The 19,826-nt window shown below is 46.1% G+C and overlaps 1 protein-coding gene and 1 pseudogene across 3 annotated transcripts in view; both read left to right on the top strand.

The window, feature by feature from the left end:
- TULP4 (TUB like protein 4) overlaps positions 1–19,826 on the top strand; it is a 287,703-nt gene that overhangs the window by 250,650 nt on the left and 17,227 nt on the right. For all 3 annotated transcript variants that reach the window (XM_039467723.2, XM_074397192.1, XM_074397191.1), the window contains 4 exons: positions 3,206–3,430; positions 5,241–5,475; positions 16,034–16,178; positions 19,119–19,263. In XM_039467723.2, coding sequence (XP_039323657.2) covers positions 3,206–3,430; positions 5,241–5,475; positions 16,034–16,178; positions 19,119–19,263 — 750 coding nt within the window. The remainder of the gene's footprint in view (positions 1–3,205; positions 3,431–5,240; positions 5,476–16,033; positions 16,179–19,118; positions 19,264–19,826) is intronic.
- LOC141584232 (ribosomal protein uL30-like) lies at positions 5,482–16,023 on the top strand (annotated as a pseudogene).

Genomic DNA, 19,826 nt, shown 5'->3' with positions numbered 1-19,826 from the left:
ACGGATGTGAGCATTTGATGTGCTTGCTGTTGGAATATAGTTTTTCAGACAAGGTTTTTTTTTGTCATGATTGGTGGTAATTATACATATAAAGGTAACAGAGCTGATCTTCATCTAGTTGAAGGTCTGTATGAGTGGTTTAAGTTCTCGGTACAAGACACATGAGACACATGCTTAGGATAATTTTATGTAGCATATGTCATCAACTGCTATGTAGACTATGAAAAGCAGAACTAGGAGTGGGGGGCAGGGAGCAGAAGATAAATCCAGCGTGTCTGCCTTTCAGATAGTTGGACTAAAGAGGAATGGGAAATTAGATGGAAGAAGTGTCTGATGTTTCTGCGGCCAGTCAGGTTGTGCTGATTGAAAATTGTTTTTCCAAACAACCTTGTTAAAAAGTGGGCAAAGAACATGAACAAATACTTTTCAAAAGAAGACATACTTGCGGACAACAAGCATACGAAAAATGCTCAACATCACGAAGCATTAGAGAAATGCAAATCAAAACCACAATGAGATACTTTCTCACGCCAGTCAGAATGACCGTTATTTAAATAATCAAAGAATAATAGATGTAGGCGTGGTTGCAGAGAAAAGGAAACGCTTATACACTGCTAGTGTGAGTGTAAATTAGTTTGACCATTGTAGAAAACAGTGTGGCAATTCCTCAAAGAATTTAGAACTACCATTTGACCCAACAATGCCATTACTGGATATATACCCAAAGGACTATTTGTTCTACCACAAAGACACATACACGCATATGTTCACTGCAGCACTGTTCACAATAGCAAAGACATGGAATCAACCTAAATGCCCATCAGCAGTAGACTACATAAAGAAAATGTGATACATATATACCATGGAATACTATGCAGCCACAAAAAAGAACAAGATCATGTCCTTTAGAGGGACATGGATAGAGCTGAAGGCCACTATCCTTAGCACACTAATGCATGAACAAAAAACCAATTACCATGTGTTCTCACTTGTAAGTGGGAGCTAAATAACAAGAGTACATGGCTACTGGGAGGGGGAGCAACTTGAGGGTGAAAGGTGGGAGGAGGGAGAAGATCAGAAAAAATACCTATTGGGTACTATGCCTATTACCCAGGTGATGAAATAATCTATACACCAAATCCCTGTGACACACAGTTTACCTGTATAACAAACCTGCATGTGCACTTTTCAATCTAAAAGTTAAAAACAGAAATAAAACCACGTTTTTGTGACTTGAGCTCTAAGTTGCGAATATTGTCTAAGGGGGCTCAGGGGTAAAGGGACAGGGGTGTATCTTTAAGATTAAGGAAGATTTTGGTACTAATAGAGCCTCTGTCCTAAGCTGCACTTTTAGGGGTTGATGATAGCAGAGAAATTTTTCTGCGTATTTTTTGTGTTGGTTTGCCCTGTCTTCAGCAGTGGTTATGTCTTTCTGTAAGTTAGTAAGCCCCCTCTATGAGGGCTACCCCTGTGTGGAATCATCTCATAAGGAGACACATCCTGGAAGTGTCCCAGAAGCCCCTAGACTTGAGTTTTCCAGACCATGGCCAACAAACGGCTCTCCACTGGGGGCTGTGGCCATCATCCCCCCCTGCAGCTGCCTGGCCTCATGTGACAGAAAGGGAAGATGAATCATCTTCAGCCTGGAATTTTGCTTTGAAGTTGAAACCAGGATTAGCTGAACCTGAAACTTGTGTCTTCATGTTTTCATATGTTCCTTTCTCTTGATGTTTGTCACTAAAGTGTCATGAAGATTCTGTTTCTATCTGTATTTATGTAAAAGATCGGGTAGGCTGGGCGCAGTGGCTCATGCCTGCAATCACAGCACTTTGGGAGGCCAAGGCGGGTGGATCACAAGGTCAGGAATTCAAGATCAGGCTGGCCAATATAGTGAAACCACGTCTCTATTAAAAATACAAAAATTAGCCAGGCGTGGTGATGCGTGCCTGTAACCTCAGCTACCCGGGAGGCTGAGGCAGAATTGCTTGAACCCGGAAGTTGGAGGTTGCGGTGAGCCGAGATTGCGCCACTGCACTCCAGCCTGGGTGACAGAGCGAGACTCCATCTCAAAGAAAAAAAAAAACATCTGGTGTTCCCACTTGTGATCTTTGAAACCCCTCAAGACCTCATTAAATTAGTGCTCTGTCTGTCTGGATCAGAATGAGCAAATCTCTTGCTGCTTCTCCATCATGACCCTTCACCTGTCTTTCTTCCTTGGCTAGATGGCACCCTGAGCTTTGGATTATTATTATTATTATTATTATTATTATTATTGTTAGAAGAATTTTCTAAATTGCATATCTGCATTTTGGCCTGTGGAGATAGTGATGGCCGTGACTAGCGAGGCTGCCGTAGGACTGTGTTCTCCTCAATCACCTTTCCAGAGAGCTTCTTTCCCTGCCCTGTCAGTGCCAAGGGTGGCTGAAAATGCAGTGACTGTGGGTTATAACCTGTGATGGCCCCAGAAAGGCTGTGACTGCATCACCTCCTGTAATCCTCCCAGAGCCCCCATTTGATTCATAAGAAAAGGGGGAGGCTTTTAGGGGTTAGGGAATAGTCCCCAAGTCACACAGCTGGTAAGCCCAAGTCCAGTGTTGATTTGACTCTGGACAGAAGGGAAGGGCCATCTGGTCTACCTCATCACCACCTCCCCAAGCCATGGGAACCAGCCCTGGGTAATTTGGGAATCCAGATAACTAGCACTTCAGTAAGGAATATGGGTTACTGCACCACAAAGTAATTGCCTCTGCTAATAGAAACCTTACTACCCAAGAGCTCAGTCAGGTTTCATGACCCCAAATTAAATGAGATATAATACAGGTGAGTGAACTTTATAAAATTATTCCAGTGCTTTAATGCTCTGGCCTGGGGACCTAATTTTTTTTATTTTGTTTCATTATTGAGATGAGAATCTCGCTATATTGCCCAGGCTGGTCTTGAACACCTGGCCTCATGCAGTCCTCCCACCTTGGCCTTCCAAAACGCTGAGATGACAGGCTCATGCCACCACGCCCAGCCCTCTAACCAATTTTTAATAAACATACTGAATTTTCATAATACAGCGTCTAACGTTCTCTACTGTGCTTTTAAAACCAGTATCGTCAAAACAGCTTAGTTTATTTTGCTCAAGACAAGTGTACATTATTCCTTCTTGCTTCCCACAAGAGCAAAATTTATGCATTGTCTGCCCCTCACTACCTGCTAGCGCCCCATCATCTCCATCTGCTGGGGTCATCGGGACTCGAGGCTGTTGATGGCATCAGGACCAGCCCTGTACGTGGTACGTGTGGAGCACCGGGTGTCCAGCCTGCAACTGCTATGCCAGCAGGCCATCGCCAGCACCTTGCGTGAGGACAAGGATGTCAGCAAGCTGACCCTGCCCCCTCGCCTCTGCTCCTACCTCTCCACTGCCTTCATCCCCACCATCAAGGTAAAGCCCTCCACACCTTCCTCTTCTCCCTCCCTCCCCTATGCTGGCTCCTCACAGAACCAGGGCAGAGACAGGTGAGGGTACCAGAGCGAGCACACAGGGGTCATGTGCAGCTGTGCAGGGTCCTGTCATGTGCTGCAAGGTCTGCAGTCTGTCCAAACATGATGGTCCATGTCCACGAGAGATTCCTTCTGTGTGGTGGCTATTGTCTTTCTCATAGCAAAGCTGGTATTCCTGGCATGACTTCTGTGTCCCTCTGAAAATCAAAGGGATGACCATTTCTTCAGCATTTCCTATATGCTAAGCATTGCACCAGTTAATTTTTAAAAATCTGTCTTGTGGCCGGGCGCGGTGGCTCAAGCCTGTAATCCCAGCACTTTGGGAGGTCGAGGCAGGTGAATCACGAGGTCAAGAGATCGAGACCATCCCAGTCAATATGGTGAAACCCCGTCTCTACTAAAAATACAAAAAATTAGCTGGGCATGGTGGCGCGTGCCTGTAATCCCAGCTACTCAGGAGGCTGAGGCAGGAGAATTGCCTGAACCCAGGAGGCGGAGATTGTGGTGAGCCGAGATCACGCCATTGCACTCCAGCCTGGGTAACAAGAGCGAAACTCCGTCTCAAAAAAAAAAAAAAAAAAAAAAAAAATCTGTCTTGTTCAGTCCTGACTTCCTGACAGATGCTGCCATTACTCCCACTTAAGAAAGCAGGAAACAAGTTAGGAGAAGTTAAGTAACTTGCTCCCTAGCAAGTTGAGGGAAAAATCAGGATCAGACACAGCTCACTTCTAGGACCTGCTCTCAGCACTGTGCTGAGGAGAGCCACCCCACCCAGCACTCAAAGTCAGCCACCTTTTATACTAGTGAGAACTCTAGAAGGCAGCGTGTGGCATGTATCTGCCAGTTGCTGTTCAAGTGTGGGTCCCCCTAACCTTGGGTTTTCCCAAGGGATTTTCTTTTGTATTCTATCTGTCTCTGCTTCTGAGTAGCAGACCCATTTGTTGGTTACTTTTTTCCTGAAACAAAGTTTTCCTAAATGAAAGTTTTAGAATCTGTTGGGGTTTTTAAATATATTTATTTATTTGTTTATTTATTTATTTTGCTCATGACATAGCACTCAGGAGGTCCTGAGACCATGTGCCCCTTTAAAGTCTAATTTTCTTTTTTTTTTTTTGACACAGGAATCTCACTCTGTAGCCCAAGCTGGAGTGCAGTGGTGCAATCGTGGCTCACTGCAACCTCTACCTCTGGGGTTCAAGCGATTCTCGTGCCTCAGCCTCCCGAGTTGCCGAGGCTACAGGCAAGCCACCACACCCAGCTAATTTTTTGTATTTTAGTAGAGACGGGGTTTCACCATGTTGTCCATGGTGGTCTCGAACTCCTGAGCTCAGATCTGCCCACCTTGGCCTCCTAAAGTGCTGGGATTACAGGTGTGAGCCACCATGCCTGGCTGTTTGTTTGTTGTTGTTTTTTTTCAAGTTGCCTTATACTATTGGTTCTACACAAGCGGATCTCAGCCCTGGTGTATTGCATGGCATTGGAAAACATGCCCAGGGCTCCCCTTTGGATCCTGATTTCATTGTCTGAGGTGGGATCCTGGCTTAGATATGTTTTGAAAGCTCCCAGGAGATTCTGACATGCACCTACCATTGTAAATCACTGTTCTACACCACATAGTTAGCCTGTCCCCAGGGCCCCAGCCTGTGCTCTCTCTGGAACAGTGGCGTTTTTAGTTGACCTGCCTCGTGCTGCTCTCTCCCTCTCTGCCTCTCTGGAGTCCCAGCTCTTCCTTTTCTTCCCCTATCCTCTAGCCCCCAATTCCAGATCCGAACAACATGAGAGACTTCGTCAGCTACCCCTCAGCCGGCAACGAGCGTCTCCACTGCACCATGAAGCGCACGGAGGACGACCCGGAGGTGGGTGGCCCGTGCTACACACTGTACCTGGAGTACCTGGGCGGGCTCGTGCCCATCCTCAAAGGGCGGCGCGTCAGCAAGCTGCGGCCGGAGTTTGTCATCATGGACCCGCGGACAGACAGCAAACCAGGTGGGCCCCTTGCCCAGGGGACTGGGACCTTGTTCTTCTGTGGGCATGGGCTGGTAGGCCTTACACCCCATGCAAAGAGAATGCCTGCTAATGGAATGTGAGCCTGTGGTGGCTAGTGTGGAACATCCTTGAAGCTACAACATTTCCAAAATCCCATTGAAACGAACGGTTGTCTAAAGGTCCTTTTTGACAGATTTTTAATCATATTCCATGAGCAGTGGATAGCTGGGGCTGTAGGTAGAGGAACCATCGGCTCTCAGGCCAGAGGAAGCTGGCGCAGGCCTCCTGGGAGTGAGGGTTTCCTCTTCACAGTTACTGAATATTCATCGAGTGCCTTTATGTAATATTGAGGCAACTTAAAAAGAATCAAAAGATGCAGTTCCTGCCCTCCCAGAGTGGATGATAAAATTAAAATTTTCAAACCTTCAGCCTCCTGCCTCTCCCTAATCCAGTGTTAACTGCCTTTAGCTGATTACTAATGACAATCACCACCCTGTCCTAAAAACCTTTGCCTGCCGGGCCCGTGGCCCACGCCTGTAATCCTAGCACTTTGGGAGGCGGAGCTGGGTGGATCACCTGAGGTCAGGAGTTGAAGACCAGCTTGGCCATCATGGTGAAACCCCATCTTTAAATTTAAAAAAAAAAAACCCTTTCCCTACGCTGATTTTCATTGCTCAGTTAATGTATTCAGGGTGCTCCCTGCTCACTTCTCTGGGATCCTAGGTCATAAGCTTCAGAGGGAAGGGACCGTTCTTTTGTGTGTATGTGTGCCACTTGGTGCTAGCCTAGTGTCCGTGGACCCATCAGTCACTGCCAGCTCAGTCTGCCACCTCCCTGTGAAACTTTGCCCGTCACCTACTGCAGAATGAACAGCACACTTAGTCATCGTGCTCCAGGCTCTGCCCCGCTGAATTCTGTGGGCCTGAGGGGAAGGAACTGAGTCGTCTTTGTGCCCCCAGTGGAACTGGATTTGTTTGCATTAGTTCATGCTTCCTCTGCTCCAGCTCACTCCCCTGCCCATTAGTCTAGGCCCTGTATCTCATTATGGCCTGGAGCTAGTGTGACATGTGGCCCGAGCAGTCATCCCAAGTCACAGTGTGGTGGGCTTGCTCACTCTCGACCTGTACTCAGTGCTGTACACAGTTGCCCCACCTCTGCCTGGCAGCCTTTATTTACCCAGCATCTGCAGTGACACTCTACTACCCATGCTACCGTGAGAAATTGAAAACAGTAACACTACTTGTCAATATTAGCTATTAGTCCGTTTTTTCTGTCTTTTGACTCCTGTGACAAGCTAGTACCAAGAACAAAGAAAGCAACTAGCATAATTGGGGCTGGTAGGGAGGCAGACTGAAAGGAGGGAGAGGACAGATTCAGGAGGAGGGAGGGTGCAGTGGGAAAAACAGGAGAGAGAAGGACATGTTCACATGGGAGGAAAACATGGTTTCAGGGGAAAGGAGAAGGGTTACTGATGGTTAGAGATGGCTGGGGTGGGGGCCGTGGGGCAGGCCCTGAGCCCAGATTTGCAGCAGGTGTTCTCACGATGTCTAAGGTTCCTCCCCTGGGTACAACTTTATAAAATCTGTATCGAGATTAAATATTGACGATAACTTAGGTAAAGAGCTTGTTTATTTCCCCACGCGTGCATAAATCCTTCACTGAAGAAGTGGGCAGGGCAGGAGGCTGTGCTGTGGAGTACCCAAAGACGAAGCCTGCCCGAAGCCTGGCCCGGCTACCCCAAATGCCTTCTTCCTTCTTGTTCATGCTTATCAGCTCGTATCAAACACAGACCCACTCAGTTGCCCACAGTCCTTTGGGGGAATAAGATGTTCTATTTTTATAATTAAAAGAATTAAAAACTATCAAGCAAAGCACACTGACAGATATTTCGTCAGTGCCTACCTTGTGTGGGGTACTTGAGTCTCCTATTATTAAGCAATAGCAGGGCATCTCTGCTTTCAAGGAGTTTGGAAACCCTTTTGAGTGATAAGACAATGTAAGCACTTGAAAAGTTTAATTAAAAAAATCAAGATTTAAATACATGATGACACAAATAGAAGATAGGTCACAAGGCACGATATGACTAATTGCTACCTGAATGACATATACAGACTGTTTCAGAGGAGGAAGAGAGTCCTGACATTCAGAAACCAGGAATTGATTTTTTCTTTTTATTGGGGGGGGATGAGGGGACAGGGTCTCGCTCTGATGCTCAGGCCACAGTGCAGTGGTGCCGTCACAACTCTCTACAGTCTCAACCTCCCAGGTTCCAGCAATCCTCCCACCTCACCTCCTGGGCAGCTGGGGCTACAGGTGTGTACCATACTCTCTAATTTTTTTTTTTTTTTTTCTTTTGAGACGGAGTTTCACTCTTGTTACCCAGGCTGGAGTGCAATGGCGCGATCTCGGCTCACCGCAACCTCCGCCTCCTGGGTTCAGGCAATTCTCCTGCCTCAGCCTCCTGAGTAGCTGGGATTACAGGCATGCGCCACCATGCCCAGCTAATTTTTTGTATTTTTAGTAGAAATGAGGTTTCACCATGTTGACCAGGATGGTCTCCATCTGTTGACCTCGTGATTCACCCGCCTCGGCCTCCCAAAGTGCCGGGATTACAGGCTTGAGCCAGCGCGCCCGGCCCACACTCTCTAATTTTTGTATTTTTTGTAGCAATAGGGTTTCGCCATGTTGCCCAGGCTGATCTCAAACTCCTGGGTTCGAGCAGTCTCCACCTTGGCCTCCCAAAGTGCTAAGATTTACATGCATGAACCACTGTGCCTGTCCAGGAATTTCTTATCGTTAAAAGCTGATTAATTCATTCAGGCTGCCATATCATTGTTTCTCAAAATGTGTTCCATGCACCACCAGCTCCATGCAGATCGCCCGGGATGCTTATTTAAATAACAGGTTCCTAGGCTCACCCTTTGATTATGTTTCATTAGGGCCGGGTGGGGCCTAGAAACATGCAACTTAATGGGTTTCCCAGGTGATTTTTATGCACGGAAGTTTGTGATCCACTGTCAAGTGCCTTGGCAGATATGTTCCTCAAAATTACCAGCGTGTATATTTTTAGTAGATACCTTGAGTCCCATTATTTTTATTTTATTTTTTATTTTTATTTTTGGACAGGGTCTTACTCTGTCTCCCAGGCTGGAGTACCATGGTACAATCATTGCTCACTGTTGCCTTGCACTCCTAGGCTCAAGCAACCCTCCCACTTCAGCTTCCCAAGTAGCTAGGATCTCACACGTGCACCACCACATGTGACTCATTTATTTTATTTATTTTTGTAGAGATGGGGGCTCCCTGTGTTGCCCAAACTGGCCTCAGCCTCCTGGATTCAAGATCCTCCAATGTTGGCCTCCCATAGTGCTGGAATTATAGGTGTGAGCCACCATGCCCAGCCACTTCCCTCTACTACTGCCACCTCCCTGCTTTTTTTTTTTTAAAGAGACAGACTGGAATGCAGTGGTATGATCATAGCACACCTTGAACTTCTGGATTCAAGTGGTCCTCCCACCTCAACCTCCCGAGACTGTAATAGGCATGCACCATCGCACTTGGCGAATTTTGTTTTTTTATAGAGACAGGGTCTCACTATGTTTCCCAGGCTGGCTCAAACTTCTAATCTCAAGAAATCCTCCTGCCTTGACCCATCAAAGTGCTGGGATTTACAGACATGAGCTATTGCACTTGGCCCACACATTTTCTAAAGGAATATTTAGCCAGAGCTTGCTATGGACTGAATCATGTTCCCCTAAAATTCATATACTGGAGTCCAGACACCCAATGTGAAGGTAGAACATTTAGGGGAGATTAAGGTTAAAGGAGTTCCTATGTGTGGGTCCTGATCTGATTTAGTTACTGGCCTTATGAGAACAGAAGGAGAAAGAGATTTCTCGCCATGCAGAGCGCCAGGGAGAGGACATAGGAGGACACAGCAAGAAGGCGGCTATCTGCAAGCCAGGGGCAAAGCCTGCACCAGGAAGCAGGTGCCGGCACCCTACCTTTGGGACTGCTCATCCTGCATAATCTAATGGGCCAGTTAGAGTGTGTGTGTGTGTGTGTGTGTGTGTGTGTGTGTGTACGTACACACACACATAATACTGATTTGTTTGTTTTTTTCTGGAGAACCCTGACTAATACAGATTTCGGTACCAAGAAATGGGTATTGTTGTAACAAGTCTCTAAACATGTGGAAGAAGCTTTGGAACCAGGTAATGGATCGAGGCTGGAAGAGTTCTGAGGTGGATGCTAGAAATATGAATGCTAAGGGCAATTCTGGTGAGGTCTCAGTGGGAAATGAAGAACACATTGAACACTGGAGTAAAGGTGGTCCTTGTTATAGAGCAAAGTTATTTGGGTAAACTGTGTTCCAGTGTTTCGTGGAAGGTAGAACTTGCAAGTTGTCGGGGACAGTCGGGACGGCACGTCTGTCAGGGATCTCTCGACCTGCAAGAGGGTCCCAATACCTGGAAGAGAGAGTGCACGGAAGGAAAGAGAGACAGAAAGCAGGGTCTGGAGGACTGAATAGGCAGTGCCCAAACAGCAAGTTTATTCTTGTCCAGGGTCTCATTATATATCTTAAGATCAAAGTAAATGACATCATCCTCACAGTATGCGAAGAACAATAAAAGGGGACAGAAAGTTACAAAATCAAAAAGTCCCAAGTACATTTTGTTGTGCAGGAGGTTTATGATCACAGCTCATAAAAGTGACCAGGTGGTGTGTTTTATCTATTTTTCCAGAAGGGGTCTCTGTTCAGATAGCAATATCAGAAAGTCACAAGCTAAGTCATCAAACCATTATCTAGGGTACAAGATAATGTCATGCAAGTCATGCAAGTAAAGAAAAGGTTAGAGCTATTCTTAAAGAAAGAGTCATAAAAATTAAAAGCAGAAACTGGTTGCCGGTATGGAGCCACTCAGTCTAGCAGAACCGCATAGTTTAGGCCCAAATGTCATCGTGGTTAATAGTAGAAACTGATCATCCATCTTTCAGTTCCTTCTTTCTCATAGTTTGACTGTCTCCAGCAGGAAACTGTGTTTGGGATCAAGCTCACCGTATAGTGAGACCCACGCCTTTTGGGGGTCTCACACGGGAACGTTCCCCACACAAGTGATTAAATTGGATTTGTAACTGAAGAGATTTCTAAGAAGTATTGAAGGAGCAGTTTGGTTCCTCCTGATAGCTTATAGTAAAATGCAAAAGGAGAAAGATGAATGGAAGAAGGAATTATTAAGATAAAAGATGAAGGTTCGGATTTAGAAAAGGTTTAGGCTATTCATATTGCAGAAAAATAAGTGCTGAATACATTTTGAAGAAAATACCAAAGTGGTGGCTGGACTGTCATTTGATAAAGAGCTTATGAAGTTGTATGAGCAGAGATAACTGCCAGTTTGAACTGAAGTGGATGGAAACAGGATGAGAGGAAGGAAGGCTGTTGGACTTGTTATATTTGACCAGCTGGGATGATGGAGCTGTTTGGCCACTAACATGCACCGTTCTTCAAGAAGAGGAAAAAATAACCATGCAGGTGATTCAGAGATCATCAGGTCCACCTCCCTGGTTTCCGCAGGCCAGATGGCCTTTGCACAGAGCCTTGGGGACAGGACCCCCGCCAGAGCGGTGAGGGTGATGCTGACACCCCAGTAGGCCTGGAGGGCAGGATATCGAACCAAAGAGGACCTCTACTCAAGCCTCAGAATCCAGTGGAATTTTCTTTGCCAGATTCTGGATTTGCTTGGAACCTGTCACCACTTCCATACTTCCAGTGTCTCTTCTTTGGAATGGGAATGTCTATCCTATGCCTGTCCCACCATTGTGTTTTGGAAGCACATAACTTCTCTGGTTTCACAGGTTCACAGCTGGAGACCAGTTTTGCTTCAGGATGAATTGTACCTCAGGTCTCACCGAAATCAGATTTAGGTGATATTTAAATGAGACTCTGGACTTTAGAGTTGATATTGGAATAAGTTAAGACTTTGGGGGCTTTTGGAATAGAAGGAATATATTTTGCATGGGAGTCTGAGAGTGGACAGGGGTAGAATCCTGTGGGCTGAATTGTGCCCCCATGGCACTCCCAAAATTCATATTGGGAAGCCCTACCCAGTGTCACTGTATTTAGAGATAGGACTTCTGGAGGGGGAGGTTAAAATTAAAGAAGGTCATAAGGGTGGGGTCCAAATCTGATAGGACTCTTGGCCTTATAAAAAGACAAGGAAAGAGACATCTTTCTTCATGCACATATACTGAGGAGAAGCCGACTGCAAGCCAAGAAGAAAGCCTTCCCCAGAATCCAACCATGCGGGCACCCTACTCTTAGACTTTCAGCCTCCAGAGTATGAGGAAACAACTTCTATTTTTGGAGCCACTCAAGTCTATGGGATTTTGTTATAGCACCCTAAGCAGGTTCAGAGCGTATACTTAAAAGCCATTAAACAGTTTTTAAAGATTTTATTTTAAAAAGATGTCTAATTCAGGAACCTGGGTGTGGTGGCTCACCCCTATAATCCTAGCACTTTAGGAGTCCAAGGCGGGAGAATTGCCTGAGCTCAGGAGTTTGAGACCAGCCTGGGCAACACGATGAAACCCCATCTCTACTAAAATACAAAAAATGGCTGGGTGCAGTGGCTCATGCCTGTAATCCCAACACTTTGGGAGGCCAAGGCAGGCAAATCACCTGAGGTCAGGAGTTCAAGACTATCCTGGCCAACGTGGTGAAACCTCGTCTCTACTAAAAATACAAAAATTAGCTGGGTGTGGTGTTGCACGCATGTAGTCCCAGCTACTTGGGAGGCTGAGACAGGAGAATTGCTTGAACCCAGAAGGTGGAGATTGCAGTGAGCCGAGATCATGCCACTGCACTCCAGCCTGGGCAACAGAGCGAGACTCTGTCTCAAAAAAAAAAAAAAAAAAAAAACACAGAGTAGCTGCAATACTAGAAAAATGGCAGAGCAAGAGCAAAGAAAAATCCCTTTGGTTCCAGAAAATCTCCTGAAGAAGAGAAAGGCTTATCAGGCGCTCAAAGCCACCCAGGTAATGCAGACACTTTTGGCAAAGAAAGAGCAGAGGAAAGGAAAAGGGCCCAGGTTTAAGTGACTGGAATCATCATTCCCACATGATTCCCAGTGGCAGACATGTGACAAGGTACAAGTCAGACGACTAGAAGGGAAACCTCATGCCTTGGAATTGCCAGATAAACATTCCTTGGCCTTTGTTGTACGCATCGAAAGGATTGATGGCGTGAGTTTACTGGTGCAGAAAACCATGGCAAGACTTCGCCTGAAGAAAATTTTTCATGGTGTCTTTGTAAAAGTCACCCCCCAGAACCTAAAAATGCTGCATATAGTGGAACCTTATGTGACCTGGAGATTTCCAAATTTAAGGTCTGTCCAGTAACTCATTTTGAAACGCGGACAAGCCAAGCCCAAGAATAAGACCGTCCCTCTGACAGACAACACTGTGACTGAGGAGCACCTGGGCCAGTTTGGTGTCATTTGCTTGGAAGACCTCGTTCATGAAATTGCCTTCCCGGGGAGGCACTTCCAGGAGATCTCATGGTTCTTATGCCCTTTCCACCTCTCAGTGGCCCGTCATGCTACCAAAAATAGAATAGTCTTCCTCAAGGAGATGGGCACACCTGGCTATCAGGGTGAGCACATCAGTCAGCTCATCGGCCAGCTGAACTAGACCCAGGTGCCAAACTGCAACAAATTTTTATCAATTAAGTGGAAGCATGTGTTTTTAGTTTTTGGGGAATTTTTATCAAGTATCTTCAGAGAAGATTATTTCCTGCTTTATCTTCAAAAAACCAGAAAGGAAGGCTCAAAGAAAAGACAATGCTGGATGGGTATAGTGGCTCACACCTATAATCCCAGCACTTTGAGAGGCTGAGGCGGGTGGATCAGCTGAAGTCGGGAGTTCGAGACCAGCCTGACCAACATGGTAAAACCCCATCTCTACTAAAAACACAAATATTAGCCAGACATGGTGGTGCATGCCTGTAAACCCAGCTACTCAGCGGGGCTGAGACAGGAGAATCGCTTGAACTTGGGAGGCGGAGATTGCGGTGAGCCAAAATCGCACCATTGCACTCCAGCCTGGGCAACAAAAGCAAAACTTCGTCTCAAAAGAAAAAAGAAAAGAAAACACAGTAGCTTATGTTCATGGCAAGCACCCCTCATCACAGTCCACTTCCAAGGGAAAATTCTGGCATTTTCTATATTGGCTGCCGCCTCGTCTGAAATCAACACATTTCATGGAGGAAGGAGCCCTGCTTTGTTGCATCTTCTATCCTCAGGTTTCATGTTGGTAAATGAGTAACTCTAACTCCTGCAGCAGTCATCTGAGCCCAGGGACATAATTGAATCTGGAGATTCTTGGGGCCTTGTTGTAAAAAAAGACTTGAAATACACATAGGAAGAAAGGCACAAAAATAAATGTTCACTTGTCTCTTAAAAAGAAAAAAAAAAAAAAAGAAAAACTAAAAAAACCCACAAAGCCTTCAACCCAGAAAAAATGAGCAGATTCTTGAAAACTGACAGAATGGAGATATAAAGCCCAAGACATTGTAGTTAAGCCTTAGATTATCAAAGACCAATCCCAGCTTATGTTCTTCTAGAACTTAGATGTTTTTTCCAGAACGTCCGTGATAAATTGATGACACAGAATCTCTAGAGGTATGAAGTACACCCAACCACCACCTTGGCCTCCCCAAATGTGGAGTTAATGTCAGGCACGGAATTTCTAGTGCTGATGACAGATGTCAGAGTGGCAGTGCCTGCACGTGTGTAATTACGACACTGGACATATTTTCAGAACGCCTGTTTCATGCCACCCCTAAAATCGTCATTCTTTCAGAAAGTATTTGTCAAGTCTCAGGTATTGTTCTAGTCTCTGGGGTTAAAGCAGGAGGCAGGACAGATGACTTTCCTTCCCTTGTGGAATTTGCACTGGTTGTGGTGACAGACAATAAAATAGTAGTTATGGCCAGATGCAGTTCGCTGCTCAGTGCTTGTCATCCCAGCACTTTGGGAGGCTGAGTATAGGAGTTTAAGACGAGCCTGGGAAACATAGCGACACCCCATCTCTATGAAAAAATAAAAGAGGAGTTATAAGTGAAGGGCTAGAGAAAATGACCTGGAACATGGTATTTGAGGGATTCTGGCATTGATGAGTGAGTCAGGAGCTGAGTGGGCAGTGTCTTACTGGGTTTCCTCGAGTCACACACACAGGCACATTCTGTAGACTTGTGTGCGTGCTTGAGTCATGACTTGAGATTCCTTTGATCCAGTGACTCCTAAATTAAATCGTATGAAACAGTGCTCAGAGCTCATCCGTTAAGCCTTTTTATTTGCTTGAAACCAAGCACACACCACTGTGGCTTCACTAAGGCTTGCTGGATCTGGGTGTCCTGCCTCCTGATTCAGTGAGTGCTTTAAGAAGCGGGTGACGTGGGGGACACAGCCTGGGGCCAGCCTCCTTTCCAAGGAGCTTGTGTTGCCAAGCTTTTCTGCCCCTGTTCACAGATGCCACCAACAAAATGCTCAGAAACTTCTAGATTGGTTTGGATTAAGAAACTCATCCTTTAGAATATAAACAGCCCTTTTGGATGGTAAAATCACTCACATGAATTATTTCATTGTGATTGAATGATTCCACTTTTTTATTACCTGGCAAGGCCCTTAGAGCCTTGAGGCAATGAGATTTTCATCAGCAAAACAAAGTCATCTGGAAGGATGGGGTCCTCACATTGAGGACAGACCTGGGGCGGTAGAGGGGGATGTGTGGAGGATTTGAGTGGTGAGGGGATGTGATAGCAGGTGGGGATGGGCAGCAAGGGAGAGGAATTCCATGGAGGAGGAACATTGCCCCACTGTTTTGCAGTCGCCCTGCTCTGCACATTATCTCCCCGTCTGCCTGAAGACCCCATACAGAGCACCCACAAAAGAACCCAGAGCCACCCTGGGAGTTCCCACCACACAGGCCTTTGCTCCACAGGCAAGCAGCTCTGCCAGGCGGGAGAGCCAGGCCCCCACCACGAGACCTGTGCCAATTTCAGGGGCCTTATAGCATCTCAGACCGAAGTGGAGTGCACCTGGCTCTGTCAGGACTTTAGTTCAAGCAGGCCTGTCATCAGCAAGGGCCTTCCCAGGTCAGAAGCAGGTCCTCAGGGGAATCAGTGAGTCCGAAAACCCGTCACTCAGCCCAAGTTCTGGGGCTACCTGAAAGTCCACATGAACCCAGGTGAGCACCTGTGTGTTGTGAGGCACAACAGCACAGCCAGTTTGGTTTCAGCTGTTAGCAAACAATGTCTATTTTGTACATTCCTAGAGACATGAAAATACCCTGCCCATTTTGACAATAGTAGAAATCATTGCCTACTTCTGCTGAGAAAATGTAAAAGAGAAAAACAATGCTAAGCTTCTTCCTGTTTCAACCTCTAGGTCTAAAATGATAGCCTGTGGAGCCCATCTGTCTTGTAGTTTATAGTAATGATCAATGGTAGGGGCTAATTGATAGAACTTCCCTTAAAATCTGCTGGTTGGTGTTTTACCAGATGAAATCTATGGGAACAGCTTGATTTCTACTGTGATCGACAGCTGCAACTGCTCAGACTCCAGTGACATTGAGCTGAGTGATGACTGGGCTGCCAAGAAATCTCCCAAAATCTCCAGAGCTAGCAAATCACCCAAACTCCCAAGGTAATCTCAGTCTTCAGGGGTGAGCCTCCTTTCCTGTGCCTCTGAACATGTGTGTTTGTGCCTGCAAACAGAATCCCATTGAAACTGACCAGAAGAGGCAAGAGCAAGAGCATCCTCCCTGCCTTTTCTTCCAGAAGATTCTATCTGGAATAATTACAACTTCTATTTGTTTTTGTTTTTCCTTTGGGATAGACAAAGACACCCAGTAGAAGTTTGCTACACCCTCAGAACTTCTCTAGGGGTTAGCAATGATGGTGGGTGGCAGAGGTGTGGCTATACTTCCTGGCTAATGTGTTTTTTCTTATAGTTTGAGAAAAGGAAGAAAACGGTTCTCCAGTGAATGTAATGTGAAGAGAATGCCAGATAAGATGCCTAGAGTGCCATAACTGGGAAACATCAACACATCGCATCCACTGTAGAACCTTTTTCTTCACCAAGATTTCTAGTTTTAATTCTGCGATTTTTTTTTTTTCTGATGCCATGAAAAACTAAGGTATAAGTTACATACAGGTACACCCCCAGTTCAAGATAAAGGAAGGTCCACTTACGCTCCTTCCATTTGATGCCCACTCCCTAGAAGTAATCACTGTGCTGACTTCCATCATCAGCTTTGCTTGTTCTTGAATTTCATGTAAATACTGTCAAACAATATGTTCTCTTTGTATCTGGCTTTTTTTTTTTTTTTTCCTCTCAGCGTAATGATTTTGAGAGCCACGTTGTTGCATCTATCAGCAGTTTGTTTTTCTTTATTGCTCCATGGTATTCCATTGTAACGATTATACTATACAATTTGTTTATTTTGTTAATCAGTCAATGGATATTTGGTAGTTTCCGGTTTGAGGCTATTATTAACAAATCTATTATCGACATTCTTACACAAGTCTTTTTGTGGACATGTGTGCTCATTTCTCTGGGGCATAAACTTAGGAAAGGAGCTGCAGGGACGAGTTAGATACATGCTCAGCTCTATTCGAAACTGCCAAGCAGTCTTCCAGGGTGGCTGCACCAAGCGGGAATTCCTCGAGAGTCCCGGCTTCTATCCTGACAGCTTTGTTGTCGTTTATTAGAAATAATTTGACCTTGTTGTGGTAGGTGTAATGGCATCTCATTTTAGTTTAATTCTAACATCTCCAGTGATGGATACTGCTTAGTTTACATGTTTCTTGGCCACTTGGCTATCTTCTTTTGTGAAGTGTCTAAGTCTTCTGCCCAATTTATTATTGGGTTGTTTTTCTCGTACTGAGTTGTAAGAGTTCTTCCTTTAGTCTAGATTTGAATCCTTTGTCAGATATATGTATGGCTGGACATATAGTCCAGCATGTCACGTGCTTCTTCTGAGGTTAGTGCTATTTTGTATCCCGTTCAAGATACCTTTGGTTACCCTAAGTTCACGAAGACCTTCTTTGGTTCTCTTCCAGCAGCTTTCTAGTTTTAGCTTTCATGTTTATAGGTTAATTTTTGTGTTTGGTATGAATTAGAGGTAAATGCTCATTTTTTAAATATGCAGATATCCAGTTACTCCAGCAATCTGATTAATGTCTTTTTTCATCTTTGTTCTAGAGCTTATTAAAATTGCGTGTAACGTTATGAACGTTCCTATATTTCCAAGGTGCTTTTTTTCCATTATGTAAGCAGAGCGGACATTTAATGCATGCAGCTAAATTTTTCACTTGTAAATGTCCTCTTCAGTTGCCATCTTCCTGTGACTGGACCTCCTCCTGCTGTCCTTGCACCATTTGGACCCAGCAGCCAGGCTAATTGTCCCAGATCGTAGCTTTAGTGAGCTCAATCTGCCATCCTCCCATTCCTCGGAATCCCAGAGTTTATCATCGGGCTTGAAAGCAGTATATAGGAGACTTAATGCACTTCTTTCATAGGATGTTTTAAACCTTACCATACTCATTTTTATAACACTCTCTTTGGGGTAGACTGTCATTAAACCTATGTGTCTCCATGTTATAAATAAAGGGACTGAGGAGCAGAGATAGAACATCCAATCAAAAGGTAGCCAGAGGCTGGGCGCAGTGGCTTACACCTGTAATCCCAGCACTTTGGGAGGCTGAGACGGGCGGATCATGAGGTCAGGAGTTTGAGACCACCTTGACCAACATGGTGAACCCCGTCTCTACTAAAAATACAAAAATTAGCTGGGCATGGTGGTGCATGCCTGTAATCCCAGCTACTCAGGAGGCCGAGGCAGAAGAATTGCCTGAACCCAGGAGGTGGAAGTTGCAGTGAGCCAAGATCGTGCCACTGCACTCCAGCCTGGGTGACAGAGTGAGACTTTATCTCAAAAAAAGTAGCTGAAAAACTTGACAATTTGATTTAAATACTGCAGATGGTGAAATACTAGATAAATTTGTTGAAATTCACACTGTTGCAGAAGAAATTTTAAAAATCACTGGCCTTGGGTAAGAAATGACTTGTTCCACCTGCCATTTTCCCAGGACAGATTGTGCAGGCCTCTGGCAGAAGGCCACACTTGCTCCAACGCAGCAGAGAGTGAAAGACAGTTAATTCTTTAAGTTCCTTACAGATAGATCGCTGGATCTCATTTCAGTATATACTCAGTATTACTATTTCAAGACGAGGTCTTGCTTTGTTGCCCAGGCTCAAGTGGAATGATGCAGCTATAGCTCACTGCAGCCTTGAACTCCTGGGCTCAGGCAGTCTTCCTGCTGGGGCTACAGGCATGTGCCACCACACCCAGTTTCTCAATCTATTTTAAAATGCGTATTATTCAATGTATAGTTGCCATTCTTTCCTCATATTCGTAAAGCAAAAGCAAGGGAGAGCTTTGTTAAATTAGGGCACTGGCTGCAGGGTGAGAGCCCAGCACCCAGGCCGGCTGTCCAGAAGAGGAAAAAGAGTGCTGGAGTCAGGGCCATGCTCACCTTTCCCACCATGGGTGCCTGACCCCTCCTGGCCTTGCCTCCCCAGGATCAGCATTGAGGCCCGCAAGTCCCCCAAGCTGCCCCGGGCTGCTCAGGAGCTCTCCCGGTCCCCGCGGTTGCCCCTGCGCAAGCCCTCTGTGGGCTCGCCCAGCCTGACTCGGAGAGAGTTTCCTTTTGAAGACATCACTCAGGTAGGAGCCCGAAGCTGCCCTGCCTCACTCTCCTCCTCCTGGGGGCTATGCCTGGAGGGTCCCTTTCTACCCACAGCCCGCCCTGCTCACTGCCACTACCGGCCTCCTCCGAGCTCTGCTCCACATCCTGCAGGCCACCTGCTACCTCAGGAGCTGCCCTCAAGTGGAGCTCTGGCTCCTCCACCTGTGCCCCTCAGCTGGTTCTGACCTTGCAGTGACGGTGGGAGACAACCTCCCACTTCCATCAGAGCCGCCACAGGCCAGCCCCGCCTGCCTTTCCCTCCTGGCCCCTTAGTGGCCCCTCACCCTCCAGGTGCTGCAGCCACACCTGCTTCTCACCTGCCCCAGGTCTTGCCTGCCTAGATTGTCACCACCCCACCTCCTCGTCCTTGTTTCTGCCCCATGCTTCGAGACAGAACTCCACCACCACCGCTGCTGTGAAGGCCTCCTGCCCTGGCTCAGCTAGGAGTAGCTGACACATCTGGCGTGGAACTCCCTTATGACATTGCTCAGTGACTTCTTTATGTACATTATAAGCCTTATCTCCTCCATCAGGTTATAAG

This window comes from Saimiri boliviensis, chromosome 4, assembly GCF_048565385.1.
Source record: "Saimiri boliviensis isolate mSaiBol1 chromosome 4, mSaiBol1.pri, whole genome shotgun sequence".
Classification (NCBI taxonomy): Eukaryota; Metazoa; Chordata; class Mammalia; order Primates; family Cebidae; genus Saimiri; species Saimiri boliviensis.
Note: the sequence above shows the minus strand (reverse complement) of the source record. Positions and strands in the feature narration are given on the sequence as shown.